The 16,031-nt window shown below is 42.1% G+C and overlaps 3 protein-coding genes across 3 annotated transcripts; 1 reads left to right on the plus strand and 2 right to left on the minus strand.

Annotated features, from left to right (window-relative positions):
- Nucleotides 1-2,080: 2,080 nt before the first annotated feature.
- On the minus strand, nucleotides 2,081-5,858 carry LOC126910888 (uncharacterized). The gene is made up of 2 exons (XM_050695091.1): nucleotides 5,838-5,858; nucleotides 2,081-2,566 (listed from the first exon to the last, which is right to left on the minus strand). Exons 1-2 carry the CDS (start codon nucleotides 5,856-5,858, stop codon nucleotides 2,081-2,083), a joined length of 507 nt encoding a protein of 168 aa, XP_050551048.1.
- A 1,079-nt stretch (nucleotides 5,859-6,937) lies between these two features.
- Nucleotides 6,938-11,889, plus strand: LOC118265886 (transmembrane protein 209). The gene is made up of 5 exons (XM_035579158.2): nucleotides 6,938-7,240; nucleotides 7,493-7,621; nucleotides 8,843-9,172; nucleotides 9,255-9,682; nucleotides 10,921-11,889. Coding segments are annotated over exons 1-5 (1,305 nt in total). The 5' UTR covers nucleotides 6,938-7,238; the 3' UTR covers nucleotides 11,337-11,889.
- Nucleotides 11,890-13,669: 1,780 nt separating this feature from the next.
- LOC118265887 (pachytene checkpoint protein 2 homolog) lies at nucleotides 13,670-15,523 on the minus strand. Its single transcript, XM_035579159.2, has one exon. The coding sequence runs from the start codon at nucleotides 15,096-15,098 to the stop codon at nucleotides 13,827-13,829; it is 1,272 nt and encodes a 423-aa protein (XP_035435052.2). The 5' UTR covers nucleotides 15,099-15,523; the 3' UTR covers nucleotides 13,670-13,826.
- Nucleotides 15,524-16,031: the final 508 nt, after the last annotated feature.

Genomic DNA, 16,031 nt, shown 5'->3' on the forward strand with positions numbered 1-16,031 from the left:
ATTTGCGCCACACAAAACCAGTGCCATGGTCATTACACGCAAGCTAAAGTATGACACTCCTCGCCTGACCATGGGCGGGATCGACATTGGCATGTCGAAGGAAGTGAAGATACTGGGACTGACGATAGACGCAGGCCTCACCTTCAACTCTCACGTTGCCGGCGCATGTAAAAAAGCAATTGCTATTTACAAGCACCTTGCCAGATCTGCACGTGTGAGTTGGGGACTGCACCCAGAGGTCGTGCGTTCGATCTACACCGCCGCCGTCGAACCTATAGTGCTGTACGCCGCGAGTGTATGGGCGCCAGCCGTGAACAAACTGGGGATAAGAAAACAGCTGAACGTGGTACAAAGAGGCTTCGCTCAGAAGCTCTGCAGAGCCCATCGCACGGTCTCCCTGCACTCGGCCCTCTTGCTGGCGGGGATACTCCCCCTCGATCTTCGAGTGCGTGAAGCTGCTTCACTGTACGAAGCAAAGAGGGGGTTGCCCCATTCAGCATTAGGGGATCGGGACATAGAAACAATGACAAGTGCGATAGACTTCCCCCACCCAGCCGAACAGACAACTATAGAGTTCAGTAACCTGGTAGACGAGGAACAATATAATAACCACGCCTTTAACTACGACGTGAGAATCTTCACGGACGGCAGCAAGATCGAGGGCAAAGTCGGCGCGGCGCTATCTTTGTGGGATAGTGCCACCGAAATTAAGTCGAAAAACTTGTACTGCCGTCCTACTGCACCGTCTACCAGGCAGAACTGTTGGCACTACAGAGAGCAGCCGGGGAGGCGCTCAACAGCGAAAAAACCACGTTCGGCATATTCAGTGACTCGATGGCGGCGCTGCAAACTGTCGCCAACCCTACCTCCCCCCATCCTCTGGCAGTGGAAACAAGAAATGCCCTCCGCCACTGCGCCTCCCAGAATAAAAGAGTCTCCTTGTTCTGGATAAAAGCCCACGCAGGTTTGGAGGGAAATGAAAGGGCCGACTACCTGGCGAAGGAAGCAGCGCTGCGATCGAAGAGGAGGCCGGATTATGACCGATGCCCCGTCTCATTCGTCAAAGGGAGAATCCGTATGGACACGATCAGCGAGTGGGACGCGAGGTATAAATCCGGTGACACCGCCTCAATCACCAAGATATTCTTCCCCAGTGCAGCCGCGGCGTATAGCACTGTAAGGAAAATTGAAACCAGCAGCATCACCACCCAGCTGTTCACCGGGCACGGTGGATTCTCCGAATACTTGTATCGTTTCAAGCTTCGGGGGAATCCATCGTGTCTCTGCGACTCCGCCGTGGAGGAGACTGTCCCGCACGTGATATTCGCGTGTCCGGTGTACGCGCGTGCCAGACATGAGGTCGAACAGCGCCTGGAAGGAGAGAAGTTTAGTCCACAAGATATTCACGAGCATATAAAGAAGGCCAAGACGAGAAATGTAGTACTTGACTTCTGTAAACATGTCATCAGTCAAGTAATTGCAAAAAACAAAACATAGCAAAAAATGTACTTAAGACATAATTATTCTGATTGTGATAACAAATAATTATAATATAATCAAATAACACTAGTAATTTAATATCAATTGTTAAGAAAGAACTACTTTGTTACTTACTCTGCACTTTGTAAAGAAAGAAATGTTAAAAATGTTATTTATGTAAACACAGGCCTTGACCATGTCAGGGGTTTCGGAAACAGCAGGAGGGTTTTTAGCCGGTAAGAGTCCGGCAGTACTCACACCTCTCTACTAGTGGGGAGGTGTGAGTCTCCATGAGGATTTTCCCTCCTGCTGTATAATATATATAAAAAAAAAAAAAAAAAAAAAAAAAAAAAAAAACCTAACCTAACCTAACCTAACCTAACCTGACCTAACCTAACCTAACCTAACTATCAGCACGTGATCGTCCGCCCGGGGGGGCCTTGGAGTCCAGATTCGTCCGCAGCCCCACATCACATGCCGGCCAGGTCCGCCCTGACCTCATCTCTTGCACGGGGTAGGTAAGTTTGGACTACCCCGTGCATCGTCTCGGAGGCGCGCGCCGACACCCGCGCACGCCATCACCTCGGGTCCATGGACCCATTCATGGGGGCTGGAAGAGGGCGTTGTCCGCCCTTCTCCTGCGCCCGGTGCGCCTACTGCGGGCGGGGAGGGGAGTCGAGATATCCCTCTCCCGCTCCGCCGTTTCCTTCTGCGATATCACGTCCTCGCAGAAGGACACCACCGCGTCCCACGACTCCGCGCTGTCGACCATCTTGCGTACGACGGCCGGCAGCGACAGATCGCCTCCTATTTCGTTTGTGAGGACACGGCGCTGCTCCTCCCAAGCTACACACTCGGCGAGCGTGTGTTGCGCCGTGTCCTCCCCGCAATGGACGCAGTGGTGGCACCGAGCGTCCGGCTCCCTGTCTATGCGGCACAGGTACTTGCCGAAGCATCCGTGCCCCGATAGCACCTGCGTCACCCTGAACGACAGGGAGCCGTGCTTCCTCCCGAGCCAGTCGTCGAGTACTGGCCGGATCGCCTCGACGGTAGCGAGGCCGGCGGTAGACTTTCCCTTTCCCTTTCCCTTTCCCTTTCCCTTTCCCTTTCCCTTTCCCTTTCCCTTTCCCTTTCCCTTTCCCTTTCCCTTTCCCTTTCCCTTTCCCTTTCCCCCTTTCCCTTTCCCTTTCCCTTTCCCTTTCCCTTTCCCTTTCCCTTTCCCTTTCCCTTTCCCTTTCCTTTCCCTTTCCCTTTCCCTTTCCCTTTCCCTTTCCCTTTCCCTTTCCCTTTCCCTTTCCCTTTCCCTTTCCCTTTCCCTTCCCTTTCCTTTCCCTTTCCCTTTCCCTTTCCCTTTCCCTTTCCCTTTCCCTTTCCCTTTCCTTTCCTTTCCCCTTTCCCTTTCCCTTTCCTTTCCCTTTCCCTTTCCCTTTCCCTTTCCCTTTCCCTTTCCCTTTCCCTTTCCCTTTCCCTTTCCCTTTCCCTTTCCCTTTCCCTTTCCCTTTCCCTTTCCCTTTCCCTTTCCCTTTCCCTTTCCCTTTCCCTTTCCCTTTCCCTTTCCCTTTCCCTTTCCCTTTCCCTTTCCCTTTCCCTTTCCCTTTCCCTTTCCCTTTCCGTCTTCCCTTTCCCTTTCCCTTTCCCTTTCTCATTCCTATTCCTATTCCCATTCTCATTCTTATTTTAAATTTCATTCGTATTCTGATGGTTATTTTATTTTTTATTCTTATTCCATATTATTTTCATGCTTATTTTTATTTTCTTACTCATTCTTATTATCTCTCTCATTTCTCAGGCTTATTTTTCATTTATTTGTAGACGATTTATTTTGACACTAGTTTTAATGACTTATGTCCATTTTTACAGATGTCTCTTGACTTGTGAAATTGTGATTTTATACGTAGTGGAGTGCCTGGAGCATTCAAAACCGTAAAACCTCGGATTAGAGTTACAGTGAATGAATTAATATGATCGATGTGGGATATTGTTTTTTAAACTATAAATTGCAATGTTTACCCAAAAATTTTTTGTGCACTCCATTTTTTTATTGTTTAAACAAATTATTATAAAAAAATTATGTTTGACCATATATTTTCACTTTAAACAGTATTTTTTTTTTATTTATATGTTAAATCTTACCTGAGTAGACATATAGGAGAACATTTTTCAAAGATAGTGTTATACCTGTGTATAAAAATAGCAGTATCTCGAACAGGTAGAAAAACGTGGAGGGGAGAGCGGAGCGACAGCTGCTATGTACAATGGAACTTCTTGGCCAGTTTAATTATAAATGAAACGCACTCTATTGTGTACATTGAAAAAAATACGGTAATTAATTATGACTAATGAAAAGAAAAAAAAAATATATTTGTACAAAATCTGTCTATTTAAATATATTACACGGTTGTCTACATCAAATTTTTTCTTCTACTTCATCTATCTGTATAATAGATGAAGTATTGGAACAACTATTTCCGCTGCACTGTAAACATGATACACTGCGGTATAAACTACACTCGCGAGCAACCAAATCGACTCAACCTACATGTGCGCATTCGAAGATGTTTTCTTAAAAATATACTGAATTGTTTTTAAAAACCGATATACCATTAGAAAGCTTACAACTTCAGCTTTATATTGGTACCATTATTATAAAAATTGTATCAGTACTTTTAAAATATTTAACTTAATTCAGCGGATTAGAGTATTTGCTCACTACGACTCCAACAAGTTATAACACAAACTACCCCTATAAAACCTCCACATTAAGGTTAACTTTATCTGTGGCTTATCGAAAGTTGATCGTACACATCTCCGCAAAAACGCTTTATTTTATTAATAAAAATTTTGGATACGACACCAGAAGAAGCCGCTCAAGTCGTTGCTCTACTGGAACAAGGACTAAGTCAGCGAAGAGTTGCTGCTCATCTGAGTTTGAGCAGTATCAAGAGGGTACAGGTAGTATCAAGATACTAGTGCCTTCAATCGAAGACCAAGAATAAGCCGCCATCGGTCCACCTCGGAGAGAGACGACCGTTTTATTATTTCAACTTCACTACGCAATCGTCACTTAACCGGTGTCGATGTTCAACAGGAACTCAGAAGAGTTCGAAGAGTGGCTGTCAGCGAGTGGACAGTACGGAGATGGTTGAAGGAAGCCAATCTCACCCCTAAACGGCCTACCACAGGCCCGAAATTGACGACCCGCCATCGGCAAGCGCGCATTCAATTTGCCCGAGAACTCTCCGAGGTGGACCGGTGGCGGCTTATTCTTGGTCTTCGATTGAAGGCACTAGTATCTTGATACTACCTGTACCCTCTTGATACTGCAGATTGGCTCAAACTCAGATGAGCAGCAACTCTTCGCTGATTTAGTCCTTGTTCCAGTAGAGCAACGACTTGAGCGGCTTCTTCTGGTGTCGTATCCAAAATTTTTATTAATAAAATAAAGCGTTTTTGCGGAGATGTGTACGATCAACTTTCGATAAGCCACAGATAAAGTTAACCTTAATGTGGAGGTTTTATAGGGGTAGTTTGTGTTATAACTTGTTGGAGTCGTAGTGAGCAAATACTCTAATCCGCTGAATTAAGTTAAATATTTTAAAAAGTACTGATACAATTTTTATAATAATGGTACCAATATAAAGCTGAAGTTGTAAGCTTTCTAATGGTATATCGGTTTTTAAAAACAATTCAGTATATTTTTAAGAAAACATCTTCGAATGCGCACATGTAGGTTGAGTCGATTTGGTTGCTCGCGAGTGTAGTTTATACCGCAGTGTATCATGTTTACAGTGCAGCGGAAATAGTTGTTCCAATACTTCACCTATTATACAGATAGATGAAGTAGAAGAAAAAATTTGATGTAGACAACAATGTAATATATTTAAATAAACAGATTTTGTACAAATAATTTTTTTTTTCTTTTCATTACTCATAATTAATTACCGTATTTTTTTCAATGTACACAATAGAGTGCGTTTCATTTATAATTAAACTGGCCAAGAAGTTCCATTGTACATAGCAGCTGTCGCTCCGCTCTCCCCTCCACGTTTTTCTACCTGTTCGAGATACTGCTATTTTTATACACAGGTATAACACTATCTTTGAAAAATGTTCCTATATGTCTACTCAGGTAATATTTAACATATAAATAAAAAAAATTACTGTTTAAAGTGAAAATATATGGTCAAACATTAATTTTTTATAATAATTTGTTTAAACAATAAAAAAATGGAGTGCACAAAAAATTTTTGGGTAAACATTGCAATTTATAGTTTAAAAAACAATATCCCACATCGATCATATTAATTCATTCACTGTAACTCTAATCCGAGGTGAAAACCCCCAGGCGCTCCACTAACGTCATTTTCTACAGATTCCATTTTTGACAGATTGCATTTTATACTTATAACATGTCACTTCCAACAGATGTACATTATTTACAGGTGTTAATTTTTCATGGATATCCAATTTTAACGAATGTTCTTTATACGTGTATTATTTTTGACTGATATAATTTTGAAAGAATGTGTTTTTTGACAAATTTAATGTTAGACATATGTTCTTTTATAGAAATATCATTAAATATAGAAGTAAGTTTTTAGATGTCAATATTGTCTTATTGCAATTTTGATAGCAACAATTTTTGATGGTTGTCATTTATGACGACATATGTCTATTTTGCCAGATGTCAATTGGACAGCGGTCGTTTTGACAGATGATATATTTAAGAGATGTTATTTCGTCAGAAGTTACTTTGAAAAATGTTATTTTTATCTGATGAGCCATTAACAAAAATAGAATAGAATCATTTTGACACGGTTTTTGACAAATATCAGTTTGACTGAAGTAATTTATGTTAATTTTACCAGTTGTCATTTATGACAGATATTCTGCGTCCTCGAAAACTTGATTGTTAATCTCACGAGATTGGTTCTCAAGCCAGATGTCGCAAGATTATAAAATACATTCTCGAGGCATTTTTGTATAATTTTTTTCAATTATTTATATTATTAGAACAAATTAGGAGAAAATAATAAAATTGTAATATAAAAATTAAAATCACGATTTTTTAAAAGTTACGTAGAGGAAGTTTAATGCAGACTTTGACGTACGACGTAACTTTCAAATAACAAATGAAAGAAACAACCAGTCTTGTCCTCTAATAACAAAAATAATGTTTCCAAAGTACAATAGAATACCCACTCAGCATTACTAGTCAATTTTGGTAATAAAATTTTTCCTATGAAATACTTCCCAGGTCTTTTCAAGTTTCAAGGTCAGAGTAAGGTTTCTGTTTACATCTTCGCTTCGCCGTCCTAGCAGTAAGCGGGTTAATGGCCAAACGCACACTTATCAACGTTAAAAAATGAAATACCACCCAATCCGCAAAAATCTCGGAAATGATCCTTCACCGGTCACCCATAGTCAATATATTGATATAAACTCACTGAACGAACTGTTTCTATGGGATTGTGAATCTGTGGTGAAACATAGTAGTGTGTAGAGAAAATAAAACTGATATTTTTAAATCGTAGACAGAGTATACGTCTCAGTCTACGTTTCTACCAAAGTTTATTTCGTATTTAGTGTAATCTGTGTAATAGTATGTACAAATTGACAATAATTTTGACATAAGGTCTTGCTTGTATTTTTTTAACAAACAGTTTTGTAGGTTATGTTGTTGTTGATCATTTATTAAAGTAGGGGACATGTTTTGATATTACTTATAATACCATTAACCACAGAGAAGAAGAAACACTATGTAAGTACTTATGTTTTCACTAATTATTATAGTCTTTTGCCTAGTTCTGCATTGATGGTTTTTGTCGAAACTGTTTAAGTTCTGTACTTGTTATTCAAGTCTCGTCAGCATGTTCACTTTCAAAGCCGGTCCAAAATTTTACAATTTACTAGAGATGTTAGCGTGTTCGGTGCTCTTTCACTTTCGTATTATAAACAAGCATTACATGAAACATTTTATCTGAAACGGTTTTAACGTGTGTGACTATTGCAGGTGTATGAGTCCCCCGTCCAGGCTGGTGCAGCACACCATAGACCTGAACTATGCCAACAGGAAGAGATCGACCTCCCTGAAATGGATCCTCGTGAACATAGCCTTACTGTTGGTGTTTGCATATGACCTGTAAGTGGAGTTGCTTGCCATATAATAAACTAGCTACTGCCGCATTTTCAGTCGCTGCTGGGTTCCTACTGATCTAAGGTTATTGTATGTAGCATATAGCCTTTGTCTATAACTGGACTATCCTACATAAAAAGTATTATTTAACTTGCAGCAGTTCTAGTAACTAGTGTGTTTTAACAAACAAATAAAGCCATCAGCTGTATGTAGTAGTTGTCTATGGAATCATTGGAAGCCTTAAATATAAGTGTTCTCTGAGTCCACAGCATTCCTGCAATATATGGAACATCATTATTGTATAGGTACTAACATTAAAGTCCCAATATTTTGAAATTTTAATTATTTAATTGAGTATGGCATATTTTAAATGCCCTGTTGTTGGATAATTCCTTATCACAACACCTTTAAAACCAGCATTTGACAATAATTGTAATTGGTATTTCATTTAATATTACTTAATTTATTAATGTTTCTTACTGTTTTCCTAATATGTGTACAGTATGAACTCAGTGGTCAATGAGAGGTTGATTAGTTGTAAGTTTATTATTACACTAGCTACTTCCGCGCGGTTTCACCCGCTCTGCTTAGCTCCTATTGGTCACAGCGTGATAGCTTATAGCCTATAGCCTTCCTCGATAAATGCACTACCCAACACAAAAAGAATTATTCAAATCGGACCAGTAATTCCGGAGATTAGCGCATTCAAACAAACAATCAAACAAACAAACTCTTCAGCTTTATAATATTATTATAGTATATATTATAGTATTATAGTATATAGTATAGTTTCAAAATTATAAAAGTAAACAGACTTTCCTCTTTATAATTTACTATTAGTGTTTAGTTCTGTTGGGGACTGGCGACTCCAGTGTGGTGTCACCTGCATCTTGGCTCCTGTTGATTGTAGTGTGATGTTTTATTTTATAGCTTTCCTGGATAAATGTCCTATCCAACACACAAATAATTGTTTAAATTAAACCTCTATTTCTGGAGACTAGCTGATTTTACTTGACAGATATATATAAAAGTAAATATATGATACTAGCATACATAGTTACATACACATATTTCAGTTCTTGCATAGTTAATATGTTTATGTAGGGTTACTTTTTGATTTGACCATCGTAAATGTTATTTATCTAATTTTATTTAGTGTGTCGTGTCGATATAATCGAGTATAAACTGTGTATGAAGTCAGTAAAATATTTGAAACGAATGGTTCAGGTGCTACAAGTGTCCGGGCTACACGTCCCCGCTGCACTACGTGGAGCTGTGCTGCGCCGCCGTGCTGGCGGCCAACGCCCTGCAGCACGGCCTGCGCCTGGCGCGCGCGCGCCCCGCGCCCCCGCCTTCCGCTGCGCCCCGCCGCGCGCCCCCACGTCCCGCGCCCGCGGACTGCACGGCTGACGCCGACGTGTCGCTGTCGCCGCGCCGCGTGTGGCGTGCCGACGCGTCGCCGCCGCCGTCGCCGCCGTCTCCCGCCTCGCCGCGCGTCGACCGATCCTCTCCCGACCAGTTCATCGCGGACTCCAACAGTCTAGCTGCATATCTAAGGTGAGTTACGAGTTCTAAGTTGGTCGCTACACTCGTCGCCCTCTATCGAGCTATTAATCGAGCACGACGTGCGTCGGCGCAGGGGCTACTCGGAGCGGCTGCGGCCGGAGCCGGCGGCGTCGAGCTGGGCCACGAGCGGCGGCTGCGGCGCCGGGTACTACCAGCTGTCGGCGCCGGCGGCGGCGGCGGGCGCGGACGACGCGCCGGCGGCGCACTCCCCGCACGTGTGGCGGCGCCTGCACCTGGACCCGCAGCGCCTGGAGCAGTGGAACCTCAACCTGCGCCTGTGGCTGCACGTCACCATCCTGCAGCGGCTGGTGCGCGAGATGGAGGCGGCGGACGAGGCGCTGGCGGCGGCCGGGCTGGAGGCGCGCCTGGGCGGCGCCAGCGTGGAGCGCCTGCGGGCCGCCGCGGCCGCCGCGCCGCAGTCGGCGCTGCAGTCGCTGCCGGCGCTGCTGGCCTACCTCGAGCCCTTCGCGGACCAGCGCTACGTCGTGCAGCGTATCCGAGGTACGAGCCGCATTTCACTAAACCAAATCTAGTGACATGTCAGAAAAGCAGATTAAAAATCTCCCAACACTATTTGTTTCGCTTAATTTCGTACATCACTACGACCATGGGAACGAACCAAGTTTATAAAATGTAAGTTTAAAAAAAACAGAGTTCGTAAAATAAAGACTTACAACTCATAAAGACGCACGATTCGGGCGCCACACCGAACGCGCGATGTTTACTCAATAGTCTATTGCATTCCATTGTACATAGGCAGATGATATAAAATTGACAAGTTTCAATGCGGATTTCTTGCAGTCGTAATTATTCAATCATTAGGTAGGTTCTTATGTAATTTTATAAAATATCTTTGTTTTCCACCTAAACATATGGTATCAGTCTGCAGGTTATTTTGAACTCCGTAGGAAACACCATGTGCTACCTTTCCATCGACGCAATATTGCAGAATGTTTATTCGATTATTATCGAAAGTTCTCAATAGGTATTCTCAGGTAGCATTTTGTATTCAAAGTACAAAGTACAAAGTCAAAGCATTTATTTCAATTAATCCTAAATTAGGCACTTTTGAAACGTCAAATTGAATTGTCCATCAGTCTGTCTGTCAGTGAAGCTAGGCGCTCGTTCCAAAGTGTAGCTTCGAATGGAGAAGAACGAGCAAGAAACTCCATTCGTTACTCTTTTCAAAAAATGTTTTTTACAATATCTCTGATACATTATTTGATCATTTACCTATTGTATATATATGTAGGAACAATGTAACGACAATACGACGCGATGTCAAAACTATGGGACAATAAAACCAATTTGTAAAGAATATAAAATAAAAAAGCGGGTTGTTTCAAACATAGTGCCCACATATTACATATGCACACTTACAATTTTGAAATAATGCTTCTATACAAATAAAAAATAATCTTTAATTTATTTTTTCAAATAAAAAAAATAACTGCTTGATGCCACAGGATCCCTAGACTACATTGGAATAAATTAATACTTTAATTTAACGTGTAACTAGTGATCGTATTAGAGCATTGTCTAGTGTGAGCGAGTGTCCAGTGGAGCCGGACCAACATGCTGCCAATTTATGTGATGATTGAAGTTAATATTATGTCTTAAATGTCAATGTTTATGAGATATTGTTAGGTTAGTTAATTATATTCATTATGTCCAGTAATGTATGTGTCTCCGTTATCATTATTGGTAACTCGATGTCATTATGTACGTCCCCGGTGCAGAGCTGGCGCGCGGCGGCTGCCTGAGCGCGTACCGCTGGAACGGCGGCGGCTCGGACTGGGACGACAGCAAGCCCACGGACGCCGAGCTCGTCATGCACCTGCTGGCCACGTACCTGGACGCCGCGCTGCCGGCCGCGGGCTGCGCGCGCCCCTTCAGCGCCGCGCACGTGTCGCGCGCGCCCGCGCTGCCGCCGCGCGGGCCGGGCGCGCTGGCCGTGCGCTGCGTGGCGCCGCGGCCGCCGCACTACGCGCTGGTGCTGGGCGACGAGACCGTGGAGCCGGCGCGCGGCCGCAACAACCTGCTGCACACGCTGCTGCTGTTCCTGGCCGCCGCCGCGCGCAGCGACCCGCCCGCGCTGCGCCGCCTGCATCTCGGCCGCGCCGGACTCAACATGCTGTGGATCATCGGCCGGTGACCCGCCCGGATCAATACCCTTTACCTAACTAACCTAACTTATCCGAAATCTATGGGTCGGTCTGAGAGAATCTAAGAATTGATCTAGGACCTATTTTTAACTGCAACAGAACTATAATCACATTCAAATGTTTTTAATTACAAGCTATACGCACAACAGAAACAGTTACAGAGGGTGTTACTGCACCAATCGATTGATTCACATCTGTCGATGCTGATCGATTGCAGAGAAAGCTACCTTTCTCAGCGGATACCGATCAATTACCGATCGATGTAGGTAATCGGTCAACGTTGATACAGTAAAAAGAAATACAAAGTTCAAGCAGCTCGATCGACGTCAACGTGGCTATTCTACGATCGGTCGATTGGTAACGTTACACACTAACGGCCTGATCATTTTGCTCTGACTGACTGATTTGTTGTTTCTTATTTTTTCATTGCCTAGAGAAGGGAGAGAAATTCTTAGACATATAGAGAAATTCAACACGAAAGTCTTGAAATTAGTATCGCAGTATTCGACTAAAATATCTAAAATAAAATGTTGTTAAAAGTAATTTATGTATCTTTTATTTTACTATATAAAGTAAATATTATTTTAAGTCTGACTGTTCTTAAGGCTTTATTAATAAATAAGTCAATGGCAATACAATCGCAATGATAATCGCAGAATAATAATTATTTTGTTTTGAAATCGCTATCGGCCTGTGCGCCGCCATGAGAGACGTTTTTACCAGTTATTCAAGGAAATTAGCTTTTAACGATGCACGTTATGCCGTGGGGTATTTACCTCGGTTTAAGCATACAATTATGACTTTTCAATATAATATATTTAATCATTATATTTCATTCATTGTTTCGACGATATATGTACCTTGTACATGTTTTATTTTTATGGACTCTGACTCCTCACTTTATCCTTACTATCGTTTTTTTTTATCAGTAGAAGAAAATATACAGCTTGACGTACTTTGGAGAGCTACGAGCTGTATGAACGTCAGTTGCGGCGCGTGCAGTAGTTGGTGCAATAAAATAACTTTAAGAGACGTTTCTTCTCGGTTTAAAACTCAGCATATTATTTTGAAAAGAATTATACGTCGGCTGATCAAACAAAAATTAATAAATAAAAGTAATTTAAAAAACTAAATAAAAAACCCGACTGCGTTTCTTTAAATATGAAGACTTAGTGAGGCACATACGGCTGGCTTTCTAGAATGGGTCCCGACTGCTTTAATTTTACGATGACTTTCTTGTTTTAGGGTTTTTCATTTTCATATTATTAAAGAAATGCAGTCGGGTTTTTTAGTTTTTTAAATTACTTTTATTTAAGTATTTATTTATTTTTAGTTTTATTATTTTTTCATTTTGATATATCTAGTGTCACTCTCACAGTAAATACGAATCTAACGACACCTCTCAAGTCAAAATCCATCAAGCCGTTTAGGCTAGAGAGTGAGAAATATTCGAATTTGGCGCCAAAAATCCGCCATTTTGTTTTATTATTTTGATATATCCAGTGTCACTCTCACAGTACTATAAATACGAATCTAACGACAGTTTATATAATTTCAAGCCAAAATCCATCAAGCCATTAAGGCTGCAAAGCGTGCCAAACAATTATACATACATACATACATACACTCGAAAAACTACTATACCCTCCTTCTGGCGCAGTCGGGTAAAAAGTAGTGCATCTTACTAAATTGTTGTAGCTATGCTCCTGTAATGCAGAATTTTTCGAGCCCGCCTCATTGATCGAGTGGTCGCTAGTGCGGGTCAGGCAAAGTATTGCTGGACTCTGGGCAGCTGAGGCCGTCAGCTGCTCGAAAGTAGCTCGAGCTTTGGCGAACCGTGAGGCAATGTCCTCACTCTCCGATTCCAGAGCGCGTTATTGCTGACTTATTCCCAGTGACTTCTGTCAGTTTATATAATTACGAAAATGTGAACGTAAAATAATACAATTTATCTCTCGTTTAGAATATAAAATATAGTTTTTAGAATTTTTGCCTGCATACTGCATGGATTTACCAAAATTTATTGTAATATTCATGCAAAATTTTAGACAAACTTGTAGTATAAGTTTGTAAAATTGTAATAGATTCTGCCAGAAGTTATTACTCCACACGGATGAAGTGGCAATAGCTAATATCAAACAACAACATTTTTTTAGTAAAGCAGTCTCGTTAATCTCTGAAGTAAAGGAGATCAATATCATTCCTTATTACGTACATTAGACAAGTTACATCGTAATATTTATATTTTCGATGGTTCATTGTAAAGGCTCAGATTTATCAGACTGCTGAAAATACATAATGATGAAAATCAAGAAAACTAATATAAGATTTTACTTAAGTTACATTTATTTGAAATATACATTTAATTAGAATAAAAAACTTTGACTAGGATCCGTACAGATTTCTGTAGTCCTTAGCAGCATATAAAATTATTATTACAATAATATTTATTTCTAATAGTAAAGTAAGTAGGTAATGAGTTATGTAGGCACAGTCGTGGCGTCATCTAATTCGGCGGCATCGGCCAAGTGGTCTCGCAGCGCTGCCGCCAACGCGCTGACGAAGCTCGGCAGGTCGGGCACCGCTCGGCGCGCGTGCAGCGCCCGCGCCAGGAAGGGCAGGCGGCGCAGCGCGCGCCCCGACACGGCCGCGTCCGCCGCCGCGCGCGCCACGGCCCACAGCTGCAGGCTGGCGCGCGCCGGCTCGCTGTCAGCGAAGCGCGCGCCCTCCAGCACGCGCAGCGCGAACACGGGCTCGCGCGGCGCCACCAGCCCGCGCCCCATCAGCTCCGCGCAGCAGCCGCGCAAGATCTCGTACGCGGCTCGTGCCGACGGAGGGCCCACGCGTCGCTTGATATCGGCGCGGTCCACGAACGCCACGTCGATGGCGCCCGTCACGTTGGACGTGGTGAGCACGAGTGCGTTGGGCCGCCGTCGCAGCCGATCCAGCTGAGTGAGGAGCGCGTTCACGGCGCGGATAGAGTCAGACGGCTCGAGACCGGAGAGCGCGGCGCGACGCGCGTGTGCCAACGACTCCACTTCGTCGACGAGCACACAGGCTAACAGCCTCCGGTCCGAGACGATCTCATCGAGCCGCTCGAACAGTCTTGCTACTAACTTTCCGCTTTCTGCGAACCATTTGGAAAACAGCCCGTGTGCATTTATTTCTACAAGACGGGCTCTCGGAAATCGATCGGCGAGACGCACTGACAGTTTTTGAGCAAGTGCGCGACACAAGCTAGTCTTGCCAGTACCAGGTGGACCATGCAACAACACTACTCGGTTCCAGCCAATTATGTTAGGGTCTACACCCCGATCAGCAAACTCAAACGCAGTTTCCACAAATCGAACGGTATCCTCTTTTAATTTGGTATCATAAATGAGACTCTCCCACAGCCCGTGGAACTCTTGACTGGGCAATGACCAGACGTCAGCTGCTGCAAACTCTTCCCCTGTACTGGCATCGGTCATCGTGTCAGTTTCAGCACCAAATGCATCCAGTCTAAAGACATGATACTTAAGTTCAGTTTCAGTCACTAGAACTTCACTATCATGTTCTATATCACAAAACGTTATCATTTGAACATGTTCTTTCAGTTCAGCATTGTCTTCCAGATCAGATCCAGATAAAATAACGCCAGGTGTCAAAGATACAAAATTCATTAAAAAACTACGTACAAGTTCCATAACATAGTCCTTACTGGCTCGGCTTTGAGATTTTTGCACAACTTCAACATGTAATGCAGGATTCATGGCAATAAACTGCTAATATCACTATAAATATTTCAAATTAATTATTGAATCAAAATTTCATGTATGTCCTATAATGCGAACATTTCACTTCTCTTCATTATTGAATTTTATTGTTATTAATTAGATATTGTTTATGTTTTGAAAATTATCACAATGTTCACACAAATATATGGAGACACTACACTGAATATAACAATGAAGCAGATCTACAATCAGCAAACTAACATGCGACGCTGTAAAACAAATGATCCAAATCCAAAGAGAATGTAACTAGACTGGAATAGTCCATCAAAATCCGACGCCAAAACGACCCACTGACCATCAAATTAAATAAATAATTAAATATTAAAATAACTGACCAAGTTTCTTTGAATTTAAAATTATCAGTTACTGTTCATAAATTTGACAATCTCTGACATTGACAAAATGGGTAAATTCATTGCTCTATATGTTATGGATAGCAAATGATTGTTTATGGGTAGAATTTAGCAGTATATCGAATAATAGTAAATTCAAACATTCTGTTGTTTCTTTTTTATTTTTGTCTCTATTTAAGCATGAAATTGGCATTTTGACAATAATTGTGTGACATCATCATAATACCTGTTTGTGGCCAATGCGCCATTACAAAATACATTTATTGGCAAGTCACCTGTCAAAATGTTTATTCTATCTGAGATTACAATGTGGAGATTTAGATCATAAAAAGAAAAAATATTGATATTTTTCTACTGTTTCACAAGTATCACGCCTAATTTAATTCGCCATTATCTACCTATGGTACTTTCAAGTGTAATTTATTATACACGTTTTTTTTCATAGATCATAATATTGCGAGTCCATCAGCTTTTTACGTCAGTAAGATTAAAGTCCTAGATTCAAATCCTCAAACTCAAACGAGAGGATTCTGGCACGCCACAAGACATGGGTCCT

This window comes from Spodoptera frugiperda, chromosome 7 (genome assembly GCF_023101765.2).
Source record: "Spodoptera frugiperda isolate SF20-4 chromosome 7, AGI-APGP_CSIRO_Sfru_2.0, whole genome shotgun sequence".
Lineage (NCBI taxonomy): Eukaryota > Metazoa > Arthropoda > Insecta > Lepidoptera > Noctuidae > Spodoptera > Spodoptera frugiperda.

What these genes read in the sequence shown, in the direction of transcription:
- LOC126910888 (XM_050695091.1), bottom strand. Translation starts at nt 5,858, where the DNA reads ATGGAATCTGTAGAAAATGAC. An exon ending in TGGAATCTGTAGAAAATGAC is followed by an intron (nt 2,567 to 5,837) that starts GTTAGTGGAGCG and finishes GGAAAGGGAAAG; the next exon opens with GGAAAGGGAAAGGGAAAGTC.
- LOC118265886 (XM_035579158.2), top strand. An exon ending in TTGGTGTTTGCATATGACCT is followed by an intron (nt 7,622 to 8,842) that starts GTAAGTGGAGTT and finishes CGAATGGTTCAG; the next exon opens with GTGCTACAAGTGTCCGGGCT. An exon ending in CGTCGTGCAGCGTATCCGAG is followed by an intron (nt 9,683 to 10,920) that starts GTACGAGCCGCA and finishes TCCCCGGTGCAG; the next exon opens with AGCTGGCGCGCGGCGGCTGC.
- LOC118265887 (XM_035579159.2), bottom strand. Translation starts at nt 15,098, where the DNA reads ATGAATCCTGCATTACATGTTGAAGTTGTGCAAAAATCTCAAAGCCGA.